Consider the following 25,341-nt stretch of genomic DNA (forward strand, 5'->3'; position numbering starts at 1 on the left):
CAACATGACAATGACTCAAAGCACACAGCAAAAATGACCATACTGTGGTTGAAGGAGAAAAAAGTGAATGTCCTTGCATGGCCTAGTCAGAGCCCAGACTTAAACCCCATTGAATATCTGTGGCATGACTTCAAGACTGCAAACCACAAACAGTCACCATCAAATGTAACGGGACTGGAGCAGTTCTGCAAAGAAGAGAGGGCAAATATTGCACAGTCTAGATGTGCAAAGTTAATAGAGACATATCCCAACAGACTAAAGGCTGTAATTAAACCAAAAGGTGGTTCAACTAAATACTGACACAAGGGGGTGATACTTTTTGCAACTCTGTGATTCTGTTTTTGAATTGTCTTTATTTTTGCCTGACTTGTTGGTGTTATATCTTTCACTTGGAGGTTATAAGTTGCACTGAGTAATTACAACTGGATAAACAAAAACTGTGGCAGTCTTTATTTCAGACTGCAAAGCAACAAAATGTGATTATTTTCAAGGGGGGGGGGTGAATCTTTTCAATAGCCATTGTAACAGTGTTGGTTAAGCAAAACTGGGGAATGGGTAATAAAGGGATTATGTATATTTTTAAATAATAAAAATGTTCAAGTTGACTATCCCTTTAACCAACCTTGTTCTCTGGGGTTAACAATTTAATTCCCTATTGAAGCCACAATATTAAGCAGACATTTTTTTTATTATAACCATTGAGACTGAAGCTGCTGCAAAGTTGTTTTTAATGTCTGAATTCCCATTTTTATTTAAATATTTTTAATAAATGCTTAGTTTTAAACTTCACCAGATCAGACTTGTTTTTTTTCTCGACCAAACCCTCACAGGCTCTGCCCTTTGACCCCCCTGACAGAGGCAAAAAAGATATTGAAGATGGGGGAATTACAGTGCATCGAATATATGTTTGATATGGTGACTCGATGAAGCGCATGCACAGATTTATGATCTTACATCGGGCTTTAACCACAGCCTGTTGGGTAATGCCCATTTTACCTGGGTATTTCTAGCATTACCCAATATCTGACTTTACTCGCAACATATGCATCTCCTACCCATATATGCAGTTTACGCCTCTTAGCGAGACACCCTGGGGAAAAAAATAGCTTTAGATCATTGTTTCTCAACTCCAATCTTCAGGACCCTTAACAGGCCAGATAATCATTATATCTTAACTAGAGCTCAGTTGAAATAATCAGCTGACCAGTAACCATGGTTACTAACCTGCTCTCACCCTTCAGGTGATTATTTCACCTGTGCTCTAGTTAAGATATAATGAATATCTGGTCTGTTAAGGGTCCCGAGGACTGGAGTTGAGAATGAGAAACACTGCTTTAGATCATTCCACCAGGGAAATAGAAGTACTGGCAGAATTCTTAAAGAATTTCACCAGCCCAGAGACCTTTAGATCATCAGGCCCTCATTGTTCTGACATATGTATCTCTATCAATGGGTGTTTGACCTATTAGGAATGTTGTGTTAAAATACCTTTTTTAAAAGGTATTATATGTTAATGTAACCATTCATAATCATACGAATGTATTACTTAAAATAGTAAAGAAAATACATTAATTAAATGTAGAAGCCTTACATAGATGTTTATTAATTACATTTTTAAAATTTATTTGTATGCCTATTTATGCTGCCTGGTTATCAAAAAATTTCCAGCTTGGAGAAAAATCATAGTGCAGACTTCACAATGGCTGAACTCACGGAATTCTGTAAGTGCAGAACCTGGAAGTCCTAGTGAGATGAGAGATTTATTATTTAAAACCTCACCGCTCAGGTGAGATATTCTAAGAAGTCTTATCGGTATCCTAAGGCCCTAAAAAAATTTAGAAACTAAAATGTTAACTTCAGAAATGTTTATGTTGCTAATCTCTGATGAAGCGCCTGTACGCATGTGCGAAAAGCGCCAGATAGTAGGAGCTCTACCTTACCCATCTGAAGTCTCCTAGCTGAATAAACTTTGGACTGCACTGGCTACCTGACTCTGGTATTTATTTTCTTCTTTGTTTGTTTATGTTGCTATGTAGTGTTCTTTATGTGAAACAGAGACTCCTGCATTACAATACAAGGTTTAAAAACATACCAAAGATTTTGTGTGATTTCTCTCCATGCTGGTGAAGTTTTGTATATCAGGCCCATAGAAAGCAATAAAGCTCCCTGGGATAGAGACAGAGGGGCCGGTTTATCATCGATCTGTCCGTCATGACCCACTCAGCGGATCATGTTCGAAAGACATCGATGAATGCCGATAGCATACGCTGTCGGCATTTATCATTGCACAAGCAGTTCTTGTGAACTGCTTTTGCAATGCTGCCCCCTGCAGATTCGCTGCCACTAGAAGGGGGTGTCAATCAGCCCGATCATAAAGGATCGGGCGGATTGATGTCCGCAGCCTCAGAGCAGGAGGACCAGTTATGGAGCAGCAGTCTTAAAGGGACACTGAACCCAAATTTTTTCTTTCGTGATTCAGATAGAGCATGCAATTTTAAGCAACTTTCTAATTTACTCCTATTATCAAAATTTCTTCATTCTCTTGCTATCTTTATTTAAAATCAAGAATGTAAGTTTAGATGCCGGCCCATTTTTGATAAATAAACTGTGTTGTTCTTGCTGATTGATGGATAAATTCACCCACCAATAAACAAGTGCTTTTCATGGTTCTGAACCAAAAAAATAGCTTAGATGCCTTCTTTTTCAAATAAAGAAAGCAAGAGGACGAAGAAAAATTGATAATAGGAGTAAATTAGAAAGTTACTTAAATTTGCATGCTCTATCTGAATCATGAAAGAAAACATTTGGGTTCAGTGTCCCTTTAAGACCACTGCTTAATAACTGCTGTTTCCGGCGAACCTTAAAGGGACATGAAACCTAAAAATTTTCTTTCATGATTTAGATAGAGAATACAATACTAATTTTCTTCTAGTATTTAATTTGCTTCCTGCTCTTGTTATCCTTTGCTGAAAGGTTTATCTTGGCAAGCTCAGAAGAAGTTAAAACCTAGGTTCTAGCTGCTGATTGGTTACTGCATATAAATACTGATTGTGATTGGCTCACCCATGTCTTCAGTTAGAAACCGGTAGTGCATTGCTGCTCATTCAACAAATGATACCAAGAGAATGAAACAAATTAGATAATAGAAGTAAATTAGAAAGTTGTTTAACATCGTATTCTCTATCTGAATCATGAAAGAAAATGTTTGTGTTTCATGTCCCTTTAAGGCTCGCACAGAAACAGGGGCATCAGGCTCCATTCAGAGCATGATAATTCGGCCCCAGAGAGTGAGGTTAACAGAGACATATCCTACCCTGATATAATTGCAGGTGACACACCTGAGAGAGAAATAGCTAGATTTGCCAAACTATAATCGTGTGAGGGATCTCTCAGTGCTGGAGGATCATTTTAGATAATCTCATGTGAGCAGAGAGCTTAGGCTCTCAGTCAGGCGCAAGTTACAAGCACAAAACTAGTCTTTTTTGCTATTTAGTTTAAGCTGCCAAGCAGCATACTCTGAGATAACGATTTGTCCTCTAAATATTTCCAAGTTTCTTAAATGTTAAATCAAAATAGGAGGAGGGTTGCACTTAAAGGGACATGCCACCCACATTTTTTCTTTTATGATTTAGAAAGAGAATGCAATTTTAAACATCTTTCTAATTTACTTATATTATCTAATTTGTTTTATTCTCTTGATATTCTTTGATGAAAAGCATATCTAGATATGCTCACTAGCTGCTGATTGGTTGCTGCACATAGAAGTCTCGTGTGATTGGCTCACCATGTGCATTGCTTTTTCTTCAACTAAGCATATTTAAAAAATGAAGCAAAATAAATAATGGAAGTAAATTGTAATGTTGTTTAAATTTCTATTCTCTATCTGAATCATGAAAGAAAGATTTTGGGTTTAGTGTCCCTTTAACTCGTTATAAAACTTTCGTACAGTTGTAAAATAAAATGAGAAATTATGTAAAATAGGTAAAAAAATGCAAGGTGACAAAATGTGATCATCAGAATGTTTATTTGTGTATTAGTGATTGTAAGTTAATTAAAAGTTAAAACAAAATTAAAATGTTGTTAAAGGGACATAAAAGTGCATCACCAAAAAGATCTACCTTAGAAAATCCTGTTATAGCACTATTGCTTGCATATAACAATGGGTGCAATCACATATACGGCGCAGGTTTAGGCGCTAGCGTGGGAACCCGCTTCGCCCATAATTTCACCTCACACATCGGGGTATTACATATACTTCGCCGTTAGATGCTAAACTGGCGTAAGTAGGACAAACTGGCGATCCTCTGAAATGTGCACAAATACACATTTTAGTCGTCGCAAGTAACTTACGCCAGTATTTTATCCACAGATAGTGTCAATAAAGAGTAGTTTTATGCAAATTAGGCTAACACTCATAAAAATTAACCGCGATTTCATATAAAAATGTGACTTGTAATTATGCTATTCAAAATTCATATATAAACCCATATATAAAGAGATGAAGGTAATACAATTATGATTTCCCATTGTTCTCTCCTCCAAGTATTGTTGATTGTTTTGAGAAGAAATTTAAAGTAAATAAGCAAGTATATGTCCACAATGTGATAAAGTACCTACAAGCTCAATCCATTTGATTATGTTGTGGATTCAAACTATTTCAAATACACAAATAAACCTTAAAAAACAATATCATAGTATACTGTCCCTTTAACCTTGAGATACTGCTTAAATGTATGTGTTTGTTAAGGCTTCCAGGGAGTTACGTTGCTTTTTTAGTCAGTGCAAGGGTTCTTGCGCCTGCAATTTGTGGCGAGATAAGAATGGAGTAGATTCTCTGAATCCTTACGCTGTATATTGGATACCAAATTGCGCGTCTGTTCTATGTTAGTCTATGGCTTAAAAAAATACGTCCGAAGGGTGAAAAATACGCACGTAACTTGCATGCTACGCCGTATATGTAATACCAAAATCGTGTAAAATCTGGCGTCACCGGCTTTTGCGGGCAACGCTGCATATGTAATGGAGCCCCTGGTGAGCTAATGACATGAGGCATATGTGTGTAGTCACTAATCACCAGCTAGTTCACAGTATTGAATTGCTACTGCTGAGTCTACCTAGCTATGCTTTTCAACAAAGGATAACAAGAGAATGAAGCAAATTATGTAGCAAAAGTAAACTGGAAAGTTGTTTAAAATTTTATGTGCTAGTTTTCAAACCTGTCCTCAGGCCTCCCTTACAGGCCAGATTTTGAGGATATCTGAACTGGAGCACAGGTGAAATAATCAACTAATTAGTAAAGATTTTTTTTAACTGACTCTCAGCCAATGCAATCCTGTAAATCTGACCTGTTAGGGAGGCATGGGGATAGGTTTAAAAAACAGTGTTCTACATGAATCATTAAAGTTTAATTTTGACTTTACTGTCCCTTTAATTTAACTTTCATGTCCTTTTAACTATAAATGTGCCAGCTTTAAACAGTCTTAGAGACAAGAGCACTTTTCAGGTTAAAAGGAACACACCATAGAGTTAAAGGGACAGTAAACATTAAAAACAATTGACTAGATTACGAGTTTTGAGTTATGAGTGAAAAAGCCTCATAACGCTGCTTTTACACTACCGCTGCTATTACGAGTCTTGCAGGTATAGCTGTACCGCACACTTTTTTGCCCGTCACGCAACGTAACTACCGCACCTTTCAAAAAGTCCTTTTTCAATGGAACTTCCACAGCGCCGGTATTACGAGTTTTGTCTGGGAGGCCAAAAAGTGAGAAGTACAGCCTATACCGACAAGATCTGTACCGCCATCTAAAGTCAGTAGATATGAGTTTTACACTACAAAGCTGTACCATAAAACTCATAACTAAAGTGTTACAAAGTACGCTAATACCCACAAACTACCTATTAACCCCTAAACGGAGGCCCTCCCGCATCGCAAACACTAAAATAATATTATTAACTCCTAATCTGCTGCTCCAGACATCGCCACCACTATAATAAACCCATTAACCCCTAAACCGCCGCACCTCTTCTTTTGCTGGCTCTTTAAGAATGAAGTTTCCTTTAAATGACGTCATCCAAGATGGTGTCACTTGAATTCCGATTGGCTGATAGAATTCTATCAGCCAATCGGAATTAAAGAGTAAAAAATCCTATTGGCTGATGCAATCAGCCAATAGGATTGAGCTTCAATCCTATTGGCTGATCCAATCAGCCAATAGAATGCGAGCTCTTTGGGGGTTAGTGTTAGGTTTTATTAAGGGTTTATTGGGTGGGTTTCTATTTTTAGATTAGGGTTTTGGGCACCGAAAAAGAGCTAAATGCCCTCAGGGCAATGGGGAGCTTAGGTTTTTTAGGTAGGTTTTATTTTTAGGGGGGTTGGTTGTGTGGGTGGTGGGTTTTACTGTTGGGGGGCTGTTTGTATTTTTTTTTTACAGGTAAAAGAGCTGATTTCTTTGGGGAAATGCCCCGCAAAAGACCCTTTTAAGGGCCATTGGCAGTTTAGTGTAGGCAAGTTTTTTTATTTTTATTTTGGGGGGCTTTTTTAGTTTAAATATTTGATAATTTCTTTACTATTTTGCGTAATTTAGTGTTTAATATTTTTTGTAATTTTGATAAATGTATTTTGTTAATTTCATTTTTTTAATTTTAGTGTAATGTTAGGTTTTAGTGTAAGACAGGTTAGGTTTTATTTTACAGGTAACTTTATAAGTATTTACTAACTAGACTACCTAGTTAAAATAAATACAAATTTACCTGTAAAATAAAAATAAAACCTAAGATAGCTACAGTGTAACTATTAGTTATATTGTAGCTAGTTTAGGGTTTTATTTTACAGGTAAGTATTTAGTCTTAAATAAGTATTATTTAGGTAATAATAGTAATTTTTATTTAGATTTATTTTAATTATATTTAAGTTAGGGGTATTAGGGTTAGACTTAGGGTTAAGTTTAGGGGTTAATATATTTATTTAGTGTTAGTGATGTGGGACGCCAGAGGTTTAGGGGTTAATAACTTTAGTATAGTGGCGGCGGCGACGTTGGGGCAGCAGATTAGGGGTTAATAAGTGTAATGTAGGTGTCAGCAATGTCGGGGGCAGCAGATTAGGGGTTAATAAGTGTAATGTAGGTGTCAGTGATGTTGGCGGTGGCAGATTAGGGGTTAATAAGTGTAATGTAGGTGTTGGCGATGTCGGGGGTGGCAGATTAGGGGTGTTTAGACTCTGGGTTTATGTTAGGGTGTTAGGTTTAAACATAAATTTTCTTTCCCCATAGGAATCAATGGGGCTGCGTTACGGAGCTCTACGATCCTTTATTGCAGGTGTAAGGCTTTTTTTTAGCCGGCTCTCCCCATTGATGCCTATGTGGAAATCATGAACGAGCACGTAAAATCAGCTCAAAGCAACGCTGGTATTTGTGTGTGGTATGGAGCTCAACGCTGCCATATTGCCCGCAAACGCTGTTTTTTGGAAAACCTGTAATAGCAGCGCTATTAAAGGTGAGCGGTGAAAATAACTTGCAAGTTATTACCGAGCCACTCATAACGCAAAACTCGTAATCTGACCGAATGTTACATAATTGTACACATAGTGCAGAATTCTGTAACATTATCTCAGCGACAGCTTGAAAAAACAAAAAGATTTCAAAGATTTTAGCCCAAATTTATACCTACCTAATCAGGTCTCTTTTTCAAAAGTAATTTGCGAGCCCACAAATCGCTTTTGAAAAGAAGAGCCTGGAGAGAAAACAAGGTAAGTATATCTTTTTTTTTGGGGGGGGGGGGTGGGTTAAAAACTCTGAAATCTTTTGTTTTTTCGAGCTATTGCTAAGATAATGTTGCATAATTCTGCACTATGTGAAAAATAGACTGACACTCACAGGGCTGCCCTCAGGGAATTCTCTCTAAAAAAATAAAAGGAGCTCACATAATGGATCTTTCTGGAAAGGAAAAGTTTACTGGGGAGAGTGAAATTAGCAGTGGGCAAACTTTAAAAAGGCAGCCAATACAAACCAGATTACTCTGCTTGCGTCATTTAGTATTTTACAGTTGCCTCTATTTTTGTATGCATGTTTTTTTTCTTTTAGGGTAGTAAGTGTAATGAGTACATTGACCCCATTTGCTAACTTTTAGTTTGCAAGAAAAAATAGCAAGATCTGCAGGGGGAAATGTTTCTGCCCACTAGCAAGGCAGGGAAACTCATTTTACAATAAGGAAAATAATATGCTTTGAATTTTGTATTATAAATATGACTATCATGGCTTTTTTAGCACGTGAAGTATAGTTTTATTATGATTTCTACTGTGAGACAAACTGTTCTCAAGGTAACAACTCCCTTTATAGAATTAACACAGAAGCTTTGTAGTACTGGTGAGATTTCTTATAGAATCTCCAACCCCAAACAATGCCAGAAACAGATTTACATTTGCTTCATTCTCTTGGTGTCCTTTGTTGAAGGAGCAGCAATGCACTACTGGGAGCTAGCTGAATACATCTGGAGAACCAATGAAAATAAACATTTTTTTGCAGCTACCAATCAGCAGCTAGCTTCTAGTAATGCATTGCACCTACTGGGCCTACCTAGGTATGCTTTTCATCTAAGGATACCAAGAGAATAAAGCAAATTAGATAAAAGTAAATTGGAAAGTTGTTTAAAATGTCATGTTCTGTCTGAATCTTGAAATAAATAATTAGGATTTCATATCCTTTTAAGGGAACATTGCAAATCAAAATTACACTTTTAATTGCTACAATGTTCAATCTTAAAAAAAAGTAAGAAAACTTCTGAATTTTCTCCAATTAACAAGAGTTTTGATTTTTCTTTTGTTATTCTATATTGAAAAATAGCTTCATTCAAAGAGCGTGTTTCTTGAGTACTGTATATTGTTGTAAGCACTGTTGTGATATAGTGTATGAGCCATCCATTTCATTGTACTGCAACTATCAAGGTTTAAATTGAATATGAAACACAATATATTAGTAATCATAAAGCAATGAAATATGGTAAATGTATATTTTACATATTTTCATGATATAATCTTCAGATAACATTAACCCAATGCCCATACTTGCAGAATGGTAAATGATACATCCCACTGAGACAATAAAATAACCCTAACTACTGGGAGAATTAAATCAGCCACAACATTGATTTACAGTAAGTACTAGAGGACCAGTATACATACATAAAAAAAACCTTTTATTTTTCTTTCATGATTCAGATAGAGCATAAAATCTTAAACAACCTTCCATATTACCTCTATTATATAATTTTCTTTAGTCTCTTGGTATCCTATGTTGAAAAGCATACCTATGTAGGCTCAGGAATTAACTATTTGGGGCTAGCTGCTGATTGGTGGCTGCAAATATATGCCTCTTATCATTGGCTCACCTGATCTTTTCATCTACCACCCAGTAATGCATTCCTGCTCCTTCAACAAAGGATACCAAGAGACTAAAGCACATTTGATAACAGAAGACGAAAGTTGTTTACATTGTATTCTTTATCTGAATCAGGAAAGAAAAACCTTGCATTTCATGTCCATTTAAAGGGACACTATACCCAAACATTTTCTTTCATGATTAAGGTAGAGAATACAATTTTAAACAACATTCCAATTTACTTCTATTACCTAGTTTGCTTTATTCTTTAGATATACTTTAATGAAGAAATAGCAATGCACACAGTGAACCAATCACAGGAGGCATCTATGTGCAGCTACCAATCAGCAGCTACTAAGCATATCTAGATATGCTTTTCAGCAAAGAATATCAAGAGAATGAAGCAAAATAGATAATAGAAGTAAATTAGAAAGTTGTTTATAATTGTATGCTCTTTCTAAATCATGAAAGAAAAAATGTGGGTTTCATGTCCCTTTAAGTTTGTCAGTTTAATTTTAAGATCTATGTTTACTGGATGCTGTGAAAGCCTTTATCATGCAGGTTTTTGGTAATCTTGCTTAGTTTCTAAAAAGACAGTAAAGTTAAAATTAAAATGTCATCATTTAGATAGAGCATGCTATTTAAAAAAAACTACAACAAACTACAATTATCATATTTACTTTTAAATTTGTTCTTGTGGTATCCTTTGCTAAAGAATAAACTATGTGAACTCAGAAGTCTCTTTAGCACTCCTTAACAAAAGAGTTTGCAACATCGTTTAACTTTTCTACAAAATATTTTATTTTTCTAATCTATTAATAGAAGTAAATTGAAAAGATATTTTTTTTTCTTTCTATTAATCGTGCGCACAATTTATTTAAAACATAATTTCTTTCCAGTATTAAACAAACAGCCAGATTACGAGTTTTGCATTATGGCTGCCTCGCTAATAATTTGCAAGTTATTTTCACCGCTCACCTTTCATAGGGCTGCTATTACAGGTTTGCAAAATACCAGCTTGTGCGGGCGATATGGTGGCGTTGAGCTCCATACCTCACCCAAATACAAGCGCTGCTTTGATGTACCTGTGCACGATTTCCCCATAGATATCAATGGGGAGAGCCAGCTAAAAAAAAAGCCTAACACCTGCAATCACGGAGCGTAAAGCTCCGTAACACAGTCCCATTGATGTCTATGGGGAAAAAAATGTATGTTTAAACCTAACACCCTAACATAAACCCAGAGTCTAAACACCCCTAATCTGCTGCCCCAACATCGCCAACACCTACATTACATTTATTAACCCCTAATCTGCTACCACCAATGTCGCCGCCGCCACAATACTAAAGTTATTAACCCCTAAACCTCTGGCCTCCCACATCCATTATAACGATATATATCCTTTCCCCCAGTTCAACTTATTATAAGTAATTAATAGACAACTAAGGCTACTTGTATATATTATAATCTATTGTTATAGTAAGTTCCCTTCAAGTAAAAGTGTACTGAGGAATGGGCTGATTGTAAATAGCAATACATGGGTGAACTTGTAATATTTGATAACATAGAGACATTAATCATGCTGAGTGATAGGTTATAGTATATTTCACATTAATAATAAAAGTGACAGTACAGAAGTTGCATTTATGAACAAAAGATCAAATTGAATGGATATCCCATATATGTTCTAATTATAGCTAAACATATGCTTTAGTTATAGCTAATTAAATGTCTCATGTTAGATTATTTGCATATTTAATACCTAAAGGTATAATTAAAATATCTACCAGTATCTCACCCTTGGCATAATGTTTTCTGAGAATCAATGTCGATTATAATTATTTTCAGAATATTAACTAATAGGATATGATCTAATAGGATCATGTATATACATCTGGTAGTTATGAATTGAACTCAGAATAAAAAAAATATGTTGAGAGTGCATGGTAATGTCAAGTAGTGTGGACAGCTAAATCCGGTTGATAATTAAGGGCACATTTTGAGATAGCCAATGAGATTGTAAGGAGGTGTTTAAAGCCTCTCAGGTACCAGAGATGATAGAGTCTATGGGGCAGAATTATCAAATGTCTTGCGGACCTGCTCCGATAGTGCGGATCAGGTCCGCAAGACATCGCTGAATGCGGAGAGCAATACGCTCTCCATATTCAGCATTACACCAGCAGCTCTTATGAGCTGCTGGTGCAACACCGCCCCAAGCAGATTGGCGTCCAATGGGCCGCCAGAAGGGGGTGTCAATCAACCCGATCGTACTAAATCGCTGCGATTCCTGTCCGCTTGCCCAGAGCAGACGGACAGGGTTATGGAGCAGCGGTCTTTAGACCGCTGTTCCATAACTTGTGTTTCTGGCAAGTCTGAAAACTCGCCAGAAACACGGGCCTTCAATCTCCGTTCGGAGCTTGATAGATAGGCCCCATGAGTAAGGCCAGTTGGGGCCGAAACGCGTCAGTCTAATCTGCCAAGTGTGTGCCCTTTTTGTGTTTTTATCACTGTGAGCCATGTTTTAACAAACGTTACAAATAAAGAAGCTTTCTCCAACATTGGTGTGTCCGGTCCACGGCGTCATCCTTACTTGTGGGAATATCTCTTCCCCAACAGGAAATGGCAAAGAGTCCCAGCAAAGCTGTCCATATAGTCCCTCCTAGGCTCCGCCCACCCCAGTCATTCTCTTTGCCGTTGCACAGGCAACATCTCCACGGAGATGGTTAAGAGTATGTGGTGTTTAGTTGTAGTTTTTTAATTCTACTATCAAGAGTTTGTTATTTTAAAATAGTGCTGGTATGTACTATTTACTCTGAAACAGAAAAAGATGAAGAGTTCTGTTTGTGAGAGGAAGATGATTTTAGCAGACAGTAACTAAAATCATTTGCTGTTTCCACATAGGACTGTTGAGATGAAGTAACTTCAGTTGGGGGAAACAGTTAGCAGACTTTTCTGCTTAAGGTATGACTAGCCATATTTCTAACAAGACTGTGTAATGCTGGAAGGCTGTCATTTCCCCTCATGGGGACCGGTAAGCCATTTTCTTAGTCTCAAACAGAATAAAGGGCTTATTATGGGCTATAAAACTGGTAGACACTTTTATGGGCAAAATCGATTGCTTTATTTGGGCATTTTATACATGTTTATGCTTGTAATTCACACTTATAAGCTTGGGGAACGTTTTTTAACGTCAGGCACTGTGTTAGACATCTTTCCAGTCAGGAAGGGCCTTCCCAGTTGTAGGCTGAGCCTCATTTTCGCGCCATTACTGCGCAGTTACTTTTGAGAGCAAGACATGCAGATGCATGTGTGAGGATCTGAAAGTAGTTGGAAAAGTTCCTAGAAGGCTTCATCTGGTATCGTATTCCCCCCTGGGTTTGGTAAAGTCGCAGCAAAGGCTGTAGCTGGGACTGTAGAGGGGTTAAAACTGTAACCAGCTCCGGTTTCTTTATTTTAAGGGTTAAAGCTCTGAAAATTGGTGTGCAATACTTTGAATGCTTTAAGACACTGGTGGTGAAAATTTGGTAAATTTTGAACAATTCCTTCATACTTTTTCACATATTCAGTAATAAAGTGTGCACTGTTTAAAATTTAAAGAGACAGTAACGGTTTTGTTTTAAAACGGATTTTGTACTTTTTTGACAAGTTTAAGCCTGTTTAACATGTCTGCACCTTCAGATAAGCTATGTTCTATATGTTTGAAGATCAATGTGTGTCCCCCTTCAAAATTGTGTGATAATTGTGCCATAGCGTCCAAACAAAGTAAGGACAGTATTGCCACAGATAGTAAAGTTGCCCAAGATGATTCATCAGATGAAGGGAGTAGACATAGTTCTACATCATCTCCTTCTGTGTCTACACCAGTTTTGCCCACGCAGGAGGCCCCTAGTACTTCTAGCGGCCCAATGCTTATTACTATGCAACAATTAACGGCAGTAATGGATAACTCCATAGCAAATATTTTATCCGAAATGCCTGCATATCAGAGAAAGCGTGATTGCTCTGTTTTAAACACTGTAGAGCAGGAGGGCGCTGATGATAATTGCTCTGTCATACCCTCACACCAATCTGAAGGGGTCATGAGGGAGGTTTTGTCAGATGGGGAAATTTCAGATTCAGGTAAAATTTCTCAACGGGCAGAACCTGATGTTGTGACATTTAAATTTAAATTAGAGCATCTCCGCGCACTGCTTAAGGAGGTGTTATCTACTCTGGATGATTGTGACAACCTGGTCATTCCAGAAAAATTATTCAAGATGGACAAGTTCCTAGAGGTTCCGGTGCACCCTGACGCTTTTCCTATACCCAAGCGGGTGGCGGATATAGTGAATAAGGAGTGGGAGAAGCCCGGCATACCTTTTGTCCCCCCTCCTATATTTAAGAAATTATTTCCTATGGTCCACCCCAGAAAGGACTTATGGCAGACAGTCCCTAAGGTCGAGGGGGCAGTTTCTACTTTAAACAAGCGCACTACTATTCCTATCGAGGATAATTGTGCTTTCAAAGATCCTATGGATAAAAAATTGGAGGGTTTGCTTAAAAAGATTTTTGTACAGCAAGGTTACCTCCTGCAACCCATTTCGTGCATTGTTCCTGTCACTACAGCAGCGTGGTTCTGGTTCGAGGAACTAGAAAAGTCGCTCAGTAGAGAGACTCCGTATGAGGAGGTTATGGACAGAGTTCACGCACTCAAGTTGGCTAATTCTTTTATTTTAGATGCCACTTTGCAACTAGCTAGATTAGCGGCGAAAAATTCAGGGTTTGCAATTGTGGCGCGCAGAGCGCTTTGGCTAAAGTCTTGGTCAGCGGATGTATCTTCCAAGACAAAATTGCTTAATATCCCCTTCAAGGGTAAGACTCTCTTTGGGCCAGAATTGAAAGAGATTATTTCAGACATCACTGGGGGAAAGGGCCATGCCCTCCCACAAGATAGGCCTTTCAAAGCCAAGAATAAGTCTAATTTTCGTTCCTTTCACAATTTCAGGAACGAACCGGCCTCTAACTCTGCATCCTCTAAACAAGAGGGTAATGCCTCTCAAACCAAACCAGCCTGGAAACCGGCGCAAGGCTGGAACAAGGGTAAGCAGGCCAAGAAGCCTGCTGCTGCTAACAAAACAGCATGAAGGAGTAGCCCCCGATCCGGGACCGGATCTAGTAGGGGGCAGACTCTCTCTCTTTGCTCAGGCTTGGACAAGAGATGTTCAGGATCCCTGGACACTAGAAATAGTTTCTCAGGGTTATCTTCTGGAATTCAAGGAACTACCCCCAAGGGGAAGGTTCCACATGTCTCACTTATCCTCAAACCAAATAAAGAGACAGGCATTCTTACAATGTGTAGAAGACCTGTTAAAGATGGGAGTGATACACCCAGTTCCAATGGCGGAACAAGGAATGGGATTTTACTCAAATCTGTTTGTAGTTCCCAAAAAAGAGGGAACTTTCAGACCAATTCTGGATTTAAAGATCCTAAACAAATTTCTCAGAGTACCATCGTTCAAAATGGAAACCATTCGAACGATTCTACCCACAATCCAGGAAGGTCAATTTATGACTACCGTGGATCTAAAGGATGCGTATCTACATATTCCTATCCACAAAGAACATCATCAGTTCCTAAGGTTCACCTTTCTGGACAAACATTACCAGTTTGTGGCCCTCCCATTCGGGTTAGCCACTGCTCCAAGGATTTTCACAAAGGTACTCGGATCCCTTCTAGCGGTTCTAAGACCAAGGAGCATTGCAGTAGTACCGTACTTGGACGACATTCTAATACAAGCGTCGTCTCTTTCAAAGGCAAAGGCTCACACAGACATCGTTCTGGCCTTTCTCAGATCTCACGGATGGAAGGTGAACATAGAAAAAAGTTCCCTGTCTCCGTCGACAAGAGTTCCCTTCTTGGGAACAATAATAGATTCTTTAGAAATGAGGATTTTCCTGACAGAAGTCAGAAAGTCAAAACTTCTAAACGCTTGTCAAGTTCTTCATTCTATTCCTCGTCCTTCCGTAGCTCAGTGCATGGAAGTAGTAGGATTGATGGTTGCAGCAATGGACATAGTTCCTTTTGCGCGAATTCATCTAAGACCATTACAACTGTGCATGCTGAAACAGTGGAATGGGGACTATACAGACTTGTCTCCAGTGATTCAAGTAGATCAGAAGACCAGAGACTCACTCCGTTGGTGGCTAACCCTGGACCACCTGTCCCAGGGAATGAGCTTCCGCAGACCAGAGTGGGTCATCGTCACGACCGATGCCAGTCTAGTGGGCTGGGGCGCGGTCTGGGAATCCCTGAAAGCTCAGGGACTATGGTCTCGGGAAGAGTCTCTTCTCCCGATAAACATTCTGGAACTGAGAGCGATATTCAATGCTCTCAGGGCTTGGCAAAGGCCAGATTCATAAGATTCCAATCAGACAACATAACGACTGTTGCTTATATCAATCATCAGGGGGGAACAAGGAGTTCCCTGGCGATGAAAGAAGTGACCAAAATAATAAAATGGGCAGAGGATCACTCCTGCCACCTATCTGCGATCCACATCCCAGGTGTGGAAAACTGGGAGGCGGATTATCTGAGTCGTCAGACATTCCATCCGGGGGTGTGGGAACTCCACCCGGAGATTTTTGCCCAGTTGACTCAATTATGGGGCATTCCAGATATGGATCTGATGGCGTCTCGTCAGAACTTCAAGGTTCCTTGCTACGGGTCCAGATCCAGGGATCCCAAGGCGACTCTAGTGGATGCACTAGTAGCGCCTTGGACCTTCAACCTAGCCTATGTGTTTCCACCGTTTCCTCTCATTCCCAGGCTGGTAGCCAGGATCAAGCAGGAGAGGGCCTCGGTGATCTTGATAGCTCCTGCGTGGCCACGCAGGACTTGGTATGCAGACCTGGTGAATATGTCATCAGTGCCACCATGGAAGCTACCTTTGAGACAGGATCTTCTTGTACAGGGTCCATTCGAACATCCAAATCTGGTCTCCCTCCAGCTGAAGGCTTGGAAATTGAACGCTTGATTCTATCAAAGCGTGGGTTTTCAGATTTGGTGATAGATACTCTAGTTGAAGCCAGAAAACCGGTAACTAGAAAGATTTACCATAAAATATGGAAAAGATATATCTGCTGGTGTGAATCCAAGGGATTCTTATGGAATAAGATCAAAATCCCTAAGATCCTTTCCTTTCTACAAGAGGGTTTGGATAAAGGATTATCAGCGAGTTCTCTAAAGGGACAGATTTCTGCTTTATCTGTCTTATTACACAAACGACTGGCAGCTGTGCCAGATGTTCAAGCATTTGTTCAGGCTCTGGTTAGGATCAAGCCTATTTACAGACCTTTGACTCTTCCCTGGAGTTTAAATCTAGTTCTTTCAGTTCTTCAAGGGGTTCCGTTTGAACCTCTACATTCCATAGATATTAAGTTGTTATCTTGGAAAGTTTTGTTTTTGGTTGCTATTTCTTCTGCTAGAAGAGTTTCTGAGTTATCTGCTCTGCAGTGTTCTCCTCCCTATCTGGTGTTCCATGCAGATAAGGTTGTTTTGCGTACTAAGCCTGGTTTTCTTCCAAAGGTTGTTTCTAACAAAAATATTAACCAGGAGATAGTTGTTCCTTCTTTGTGTCCGAATCCAGTTTCAAAGAAGGAACGTTTGTTACACAATTTAGACGTAGTCCGTGCTCTAAAATTCTATTTAGAAGCTACAAAAGAGTTCAGACAAACTTCTTCTCTGTTTGTCGTCTATTCTGGTAAAAGGAGAGGTCAAAAAGCGACTTCTACCTCTCTTTCCTTTTGGCTTAAAAGCATCATCCGATTGGCTTACGAGACTGCCGGACGGCAGCCTCCAGAAAGAATCACAGCTCACTCCACTAGGGCTGTGGCTTCCACATGGGCCTTCAAGAACGAGGCTTCTGTTGATCAGATATGTAAGGCAGCGACTTGGTCTTCACTGCACACTTTTGCCAAATTTTACAAATTTGATACTTTTGCTTCTTCAGAGGCTATTTTTGGGAGAAAGGTTTTGCAAGCCATGGTGCCTTCTGTTTAGGTAACCTGATTTGCTCCCTCCCTTCATCCGTGTCCTAAAGCTTTGGTATTGATTCCCACAAGTAAGGATGACGCCGTGGACCGGACACACCAATGTTGGAGAAAACAGAATTTATGCTTACCTGATAAATTACTTTCTCCAACGGTGTGTCCAGTCCACGGCCCGCCCTGGTTTTTTAATCAGGTTTGATGAATTATTTTCTCTAACTACAGTCACCACGGCACCCTATAGTTTCTCCTGTTTTTTTCCTCCTGTCCGTCGGTCGAATGACTGGGGTGGGCGGAGCCTAGGAGGGACTATATGGCCAGCTTTGCTGGGACTCTTTGCCATTTCCTGTTGGGGAAGAGATATTCCCACAAGTAAGGATGACGCCGTGGACCGGACACACCGTTGGAGAAAGTAATTTATCAGGTAAGCATAAATTCTGTTTTTACTTAACCAGATTTTGTCCTGTTTGCTACACTTAATAACTCCTAATCTGCCCCCTCCAACGTCGCCGCCACCTACATAAATATATTAACCCCTAATCTGCCGCCCCCAATATCGCCACCGCCACTATACAAAGTTATTAACCCCTAAACCTCTGGCCTCCCACATCACTAACACTAAATAAATATATTAACCCCTAATGTAACCCTAACCCTAAGTCTAACCCTAACGTAACCCTAACACCCCCTAACTTTAATATAATTAAAATAATTCTAAATAAAACTTACTATTAATAACTAAATAATTCCTATTTAAAACTAAATACTTACTTACCTGTAAAATAAACCCTAAGCTAGCTACAATATAATATATATTATAGTTATATAATTGTAGCTATCTTTATTTTTATTTCACAGGCAAGTTTGTATTTATTTTAACTAGGTAGACTAGTTAATAAATAGTTATTAACTATTTACTAGCTACCTAGTTAAAAAAAATACAAAGTTACCTGTAAAATTAAACCTAACTTGAGTTACACTAACACCTAACATTACAATAAAATGTAATACATTAAATTAACAAAATACATTTATCTAAATTACAAAAAATAAACACTAAATTACACAAAATAAAAAAAGAAATTATAAAAAATAAAAATGAATTACTCCTAATCTAATAGCCCTATCAAAATAAAATAGTCCCCCCAAAATAAAAAAAAAACCCTACCTAAACTGCCAATGGCCTTTAAAAGGGCCTTTTGCGGGGCATTGCCCCAAAGAAATCAGCTTTTACTTGTAAAAAAATATACAAACAACCACCTTACAGTAAAACCCACCACCCACACAACCAAACCCCCCAAATAAAATCCTATCTAAATAAACCTAAGCTAACCATTGCCCTGAAAAGGGCATTTGGATGGGAGTTGCCATTAAAAGGGCATTTAGCTCTTTTACATTGCCCAAAACCCTAAGCTAAAAATAAAGCCCACCCAATAAAACCTTAAAAAAACCTAACACTAACCCCCGATGATCCATGTATAGTTTTTGAAGACCGGACATCCATCCTCATCCAGGCAGCAGAAGTCTTTATCCAAGCGGGCAGAAGTCTCCTTCCAGACGGCATCTTCTATCTTCATCCATCCAGCGCGGAGAGAGTCCATCTTCAAGACATCCGGCACGGAGCATCCACTTCTTCCAATGGCTGTCACCTTGGATGACGTCATTTAAAGGGAAACTTCATTCTTCAACAGCCATCGGAAGAAGAGGATGCTGCGCGCCGGATGTCTTGAAGATGGACCCGCTACACGCCGGATGGAAGATGCCGTCTGGATCAAGACTTCTGCCCGCTATGATTATGATTTATTCTAATAGTCTAATATATGTTCTATCACAAGGACAGTGAATGTCAAATCAAGTCAAAATTAAACTTTGATGATTCAGATAGGGCATGTATTTTAAATAACATTCCAATTTACTTTTATCATCAAATTTGCTTTGTTCCCTTGGTATTCTTTTTTTTAAAGCTAAACCTAGGAAGGCTCAAACTTATTTCAAATCATTGATGGCTGCCTCTTATCTCAGTGCATTTTGACAGTTTTTCACAGTTAGACAGTGTTAGTTCATATGTGTCATATAGATACAATTATGCTCACTCCTGTGCAGTTATTTATGAGTCAACACTGATTGGCTAAAATGCAAGTCTGTCAAGACAAGGGGGCAGTCTGCAGAGGCTTAGATACAAGGTAATCACATATCCCCATGTACTAAAGGTCCAGCAGACAAGCTTCTCAACTCAAGAAGTTGTCCGCTCGCCAGTCAGCACTGATTGGCTAAAAGAGATAAGGGGAAGTCTGCAGAGGCTTAGATACAAGGTAATCACAGAGGTAAAATGTATATTAATATAACAGTGTTGGTTATGCAAACTGGGGAATTGGTAATAAAGGGATTATCTATCTTTTTAAACAATAAAAATGTTCAAGTAGATTGTCCCTTTAACATGATGCCTAGATTATTTTCACTTCATTTAAATTCAAAAGAAAGCTTTGGTAGTAATAGCACAAAATGGATTAATTGTGTGCATGTTTCCGTAGAAAACTGCTGGCCCCGTGCGGAAACTGCTGATGATCCTATCAGCAGCCCTAGTGGCACAGCTGAGTCATGTGACTAACGCTACTGATTTTATTAGCGACAGTTTCTGCTTGGGACCAGCAGTGCACTGCAGATCCAGAGCAGGCCCATCTGATGTATACATAGTTGGTGTTTTTAAACCTATACCTATAAAAATATGTATTATGTACTCTTTAATTCTAGGTATTGTGTCTTTGGTTTCTCTGTCAATACTATCATATGAGCGCTACATTACCGTATTGTCATGTGCAAAAGCAGACGTATCCAACTACAAAAAATCCTGGATTTGTATTGTTCTGTCCTGGGCCTACTCTCTGCTTTGGACAGTACCACCTCTGTTGGGTTGGAGCAGCTATGGTCTTGAGAGTTCAGGCACCACGTGCTCAGTTGTATGGCACTCGAGATCTACAAACAACGTGTCCTACATTGTCTGCCTTTTTCTCTTCTGCCTTCTCCTTCCTCTCTTCATCATGGTTTTTTGTTATGGACACATTGTCAGAATAATAAGAGTGGTAAGTTTTTGTTCTATTTACAATATTAATGTTCAGTACTATTTATTAAAGCAACAATATATTTTTACCTATTGATTTTTATAGCAAAATTAATTCTTATGTAATTTAACATAGATATTTGTATTTTATATAGTTTCTTCGCTGTGGTGTTTGTGGTTGATGATGTTCGTTATGGATGTTCAAAAATGATCATTTAAAGGGACACAAAACTGGTCCCTTGAAAACCAAACATTCAATAACTGTAATATTTACCTTGAATTTCCTAAATTTTAATTTAGTTTTTAATAAAATCACCCCCCAAGCTTTATCCTCACATACCTTTTGCATTGTCCTCCCAAATCGGCAACAGTAGCCAATAAGACGCCGTCCTGTTAAAACTGAAGGAGCACACTCACACTCTATCAGCCTTTCTAGTGTTGGGTTAGATAGAAGACAACCAGAACGTGCACCTCCAGTCTCAATAGAAGCACACATTACAGATTCTGATTGGCTGTAGCTCTCTGCTTTTTAAAAAGAAAAAAAATGGCTGCCAGGCTGGGAGTACAACCCATAAAATAAGTGAGAGTTGATGTTGGATGATTTTATTAAAAATTAAGTTTTCAAGTGAAACGTTTTTTTGTTTTGTTTTAAAGGAAGATACATTGAAACTTCCATTATTGAAATGTAGTGTACAATCTGAAATAAACTTTCCAATTTACTTTATTATAAAATATACCTCTTTCAGTTGGCCTTCTTAATGCTCTCAGGTTTGTGAGTAGATAAATATATAGATCATATAAAGCTTTGAGACTTGCTGAATTTAATGCAATGTATCTTAAACATAATTATATTTTGACAATAGAATTGTAAGAATTTTCTAAAATGGCTTGGTTATAATATGTATCTACACTTCTTTGGGGAAACACATTGTTTTATTCACAAGACCAAATTTGACTTGGAAATATACTAGTTACATTTTAAAGTAGAATAATTTCTTTTCAACAGTTCTAAAGAGCATGCAGTTCATCCTTATCTCGGGCATTATCTTGAAAATACTTCACCACCTTTGTCATTTCATATATAACATGAACCACAGCTCTGTCTTATTTTTCTCTTTCTGTAATAGGAAGATAATATCACAAGCAAATAAGCTTCTCGTATTTCATGGAAAGTAGGAAGTGGTAAACAGCTTTATGTTGTCACGGAAAACATTGCAAGATTGTTAGCAATTGGAAAATCCTAAATGAGCACTGGTTCCATTATTACACCAGTTATTTGATCACATTTTGATTGGCCCTTAGCTAAGCAATAATATGGATAGGTAATCTAGGTAATTGTAAGGGTTTGTTTAGCTCCTCCTCCTGATGTTGGCTTTGTCTAAAACGGTCTTTGATTTTTGTCATTAAAGGGATAGCCTACCCCAAAAATATTATTGTTTAAAAAGATAGATAATCCCTTTCTTACCCATTCTCCATTTTTGCTTAACCAACACAGTTATATTAATATACTTTTTACCTCTGTGATTACCTTGTATCTAAGCATCTTCTGACAGCCCCCTGATCACAATGCTATTTATTATCTATTGACTTTTTATTTTAGCCAATTAGTGCTGTGTTGTGCACTACCCACGGGCATGAGCACAATGTTATCTATATGCCCCACATGAACTAGCAGTCTCCTGTTGTAAAAAGCAAATAAAAATGCATGTGGTAAGAGGCTGTCTATAGTGGCTTAGAAACATGAAGAAATTTAGAGGTTTCAATGTAATAAAGTATATTAATATAACAATGTTGGTTGTACAAAGCTGGGGAATGGGTAGTAAAGGCGTTGTCTAACTTTTTAAACAATAATAATTTTGGGGTTGACTGTCCCTTTAATGTAAAAAAGATCATTTTTATAATCTCGCACATGAAAAGGAGTCATATGTGCTGAATCCAAAGGCAATAAATTATGTATTGAGTTATGATATAATAAAAATGTTCATCCCCTTGTGTATACTGGTTTAAATCAAAGGTGTACATTTTGAGTTCCATTGAGAGGAAAAGTTGTATATACTGTATGCTATTACAATAAAAAGAATTAAATTATTTGAGTATTGATTTTATCAATCATGATCTTGTCCTACAACGTCTGTTTCCTAGAACCACTTATGGTCTAGGATTGAATTTGGATTAACATGCCCTAATTTGCACAGTCTGGATAAGACTTATTTGGACACTATCTAGGGATGAATGCATTTGAAAACGGTGTCCAAATGTTAGAATAAATAGTCCCATCTTTTCTTCCATCCACTTATTCTATAGAAACACTAAGCCCTAAAATATTACATTAATGCTAAAGTGTTATTTTAAATATTCCTCTTAATTAAAAATTATATTTCTTTACTTCAAAGGTTGTTGATTTTCATAGAATTCCAATGTTTGTCAACAAGAATCACATTTAAATATTACATTGAATTAATTAAAATGTTGATTCACATAGACACTGAATTCACTATAAGTGTATAACATTTGAAGGAGAAAAATATAATATTTGAGTATTAATTCCCATAGAACTATTTTAAACGTCTATGGAAACACATAGATCAAAACCCTTTAGAATTGCAGTCACACATTCAGATGTCCATACAAACAATAGTGGCCAAAATTCAAAGTTTTAATGTAATATTAATGTAACATTTAACTAAAATATTTGGGCTTCAAGTAACATGAAACACTACATACATTTTATAAGCATAGTATTGATTTTATACCCCACCTCTCTCTAGTCACAGGTGCCGTCATGTTGAAATCTTTCACTACACTCCAGTGATGATGTGTTTGCACATGTCCAGCAACTCGCCTTCAGTTACCTGTAGTGTAACCTAGGTTCCATAATGTCAGCAGCCATAATTAGAAAGAGGTGCATGAAATGTATTTTGTATTTAGTGTCACTTTACATTTTCTGAAAGATGTTAGGTTATGTTCTAATGCATTATTGTGGACTAAAGTCGGATATAACAAGTGTAATATTAGGATTTAAATACATAAGCTGAAAGTTACACAACTATTAATTTGTAAATACCAATGTCCTTTAAAGGGACAGTCTACACCAGAATTTTTATTGTTTTAAAAGATAGATAATCCCTTTATTACCCATTTCCCAGTTTTGCATAACCAACACAGTTATAATAATATACTTTTAACCTCTGTGATTATCTTGTATCTAAGCCTCTGCAAACTGTCCCTTTTTTCTGTTCTTTTGACAGACTTGCAGTCTAGCCAATCAGTGCCTGCTCCCAGATAACTTCACGTGCACGAGCACACTGTTATCTATATGAAATATGTGAACTAACACCTTCTAGTGGTGAAAAACTGTTAAAATGCAATCTGAAAGAGGTGGGCTTCAAGGTCTAAGAAATTAGCATATGAACCTCCTAGGTTAAGCTTTCAACTAAGAATACCAAGAGAACAAAGCAAAATTGGTGATAAAAGTAAATTGGAAAATTGTTTAAAATTACATGCTCTATCTGAATCATGAAAGTTTATTTTGGCCTAGACTGTCCCTTTAAGATTTCTAGAGGTTTGAGCTACATACTTTTTGTTTAATTTCTGCTACCCTCTTGAGGTGCCTGTTTGGGGATTTTATGTGAAGACAGGGGGTCTTGTAATTTGCTTTCAGTTCATTACATAATCCCAACAGCAGCAAAGAAAATAAAACAACACTCCAAGCTCTCTTCTTAAAGGGACAGTGTACACTAAAAATAGCCTTATCGTATTGGAATCCTTGCCCACTGATTGCACTGTATTACATTATCAACAAGATCACTTTGTTTTTCCATGCAGTGCAAAAAAAAGGTTCTTATGCATTGTTTGCCATTTTAAAATGGCTGTCAGACTCTTCCTTTCAGTGACATCATCATGTACTACGGGAATTGTGAATGACTGGGCTCCATGTTGTGCACAGCAATTCATGCTTGTGCATGGCAAGGTGCGCATGCACATTGCGACTCAGTTGGCCTTTTAGAACACAGAACAAAAGTAATGGTCGTTGCTGGGGGGAGCTGCAGGTGGCGAGTGCCGAGCTGGGAAGAGTGTGCGCTCTGGGAGCCAGGGAAGCTGGAGGGTGAGCAGCCTAAACTTGCCCCAGGAGAGGTGAGCGATGGGGGAAGAATCAATGTGTGTCTTTTAACACAATTGCTACCTTTATGGACTAGTATGTTATGATATACTTTTGCCTTGCAGCTTACACAAGTCTTTATGCACTTCCTTTCTGTCAGCTGACATGTCAGTGGTGGCACATAAACCATTTATGCAGATGTATATAGCAGTCAAACACCCTCAAACTAAAAGATCCTGAAGATAATGTACTACCGTGTAATCAGTGGGCAAGGATTACAATATGGAAAGGCAATTTTTAGTGTAGACTGTCCCTTTAATAAATAAGAAAATAGATCTAAATTTCAATTTACAATAAGTTTATGCCTTTAAAAGTTAATTAGACTAATAAAGAAGACCAAGGGGCATATTTATCAAAGTCTGGCGGACCTGATCCGACAGTGTGGATCAGGTCCGCCAGACTTCGCTGAATACGGCGAGCAGTACGCTCGGTGTATTCAGCATTGCACCAGCAGCTCACAAGAGCTGCTGGTGCAACGCCGCCCCCTGCAGACTCGCGGCCAATAGAACGCCAGCAGGGGGGTGTCAATCAACCCGATCGTACTCGATCGGGTTGATTTCCGCCGATGTGTGTCCGCCTGCTCAGAGCAGACGGACAGGTTATGGAGAAAATATCCAGTGAGCGACAGTTGTGTGGATGAAAATGCCTTGTTGATGTCAGAGGTCAGAGGAGAATGGGCAGACTGGTTCGAGATGATAGAAAGGCAGCAGCCACCAATCATCAG

At 38.2% G+C, this 25,341-nt stretch overlaps 1 protein-coding gene across 1 annotated transcript in view; it reads left to right on the forward strand.

Moving 5' to 3' along the window:
- LOC128639568 (opsin-3) overlaps window positions 1-25,341 on the forward strand; it is a 110,829-nt gene that overhangs the window by 17,607 nt on the left and 67,881 nt on the right. Inside the window, exon 2 of the mRNA XM_053691707.1 lies at window positions 20,152-20,480. Within this exon, the coding sequence (XP_053547682.1) occupies window positions 20,152-20,480 (329 nt within the window). The remainder of the gene's footprint in view (window positions 1-20,151; window positions 20,481-25,341) is intronic.

Source organism: Bombina bombina, chromosome 1 (assembly GCF_027579735.1).
Source record: "Bombina bombina isolate aBomBom1 chromosome 1, aBomBom1.pri, whole genome shotgun sequence".
Lineage (NCBI taxonomy): Eukaryota > Metazoa > Chordata > Amphibia > Anura > Bombinatoridae > Bombina > Bombina bombina.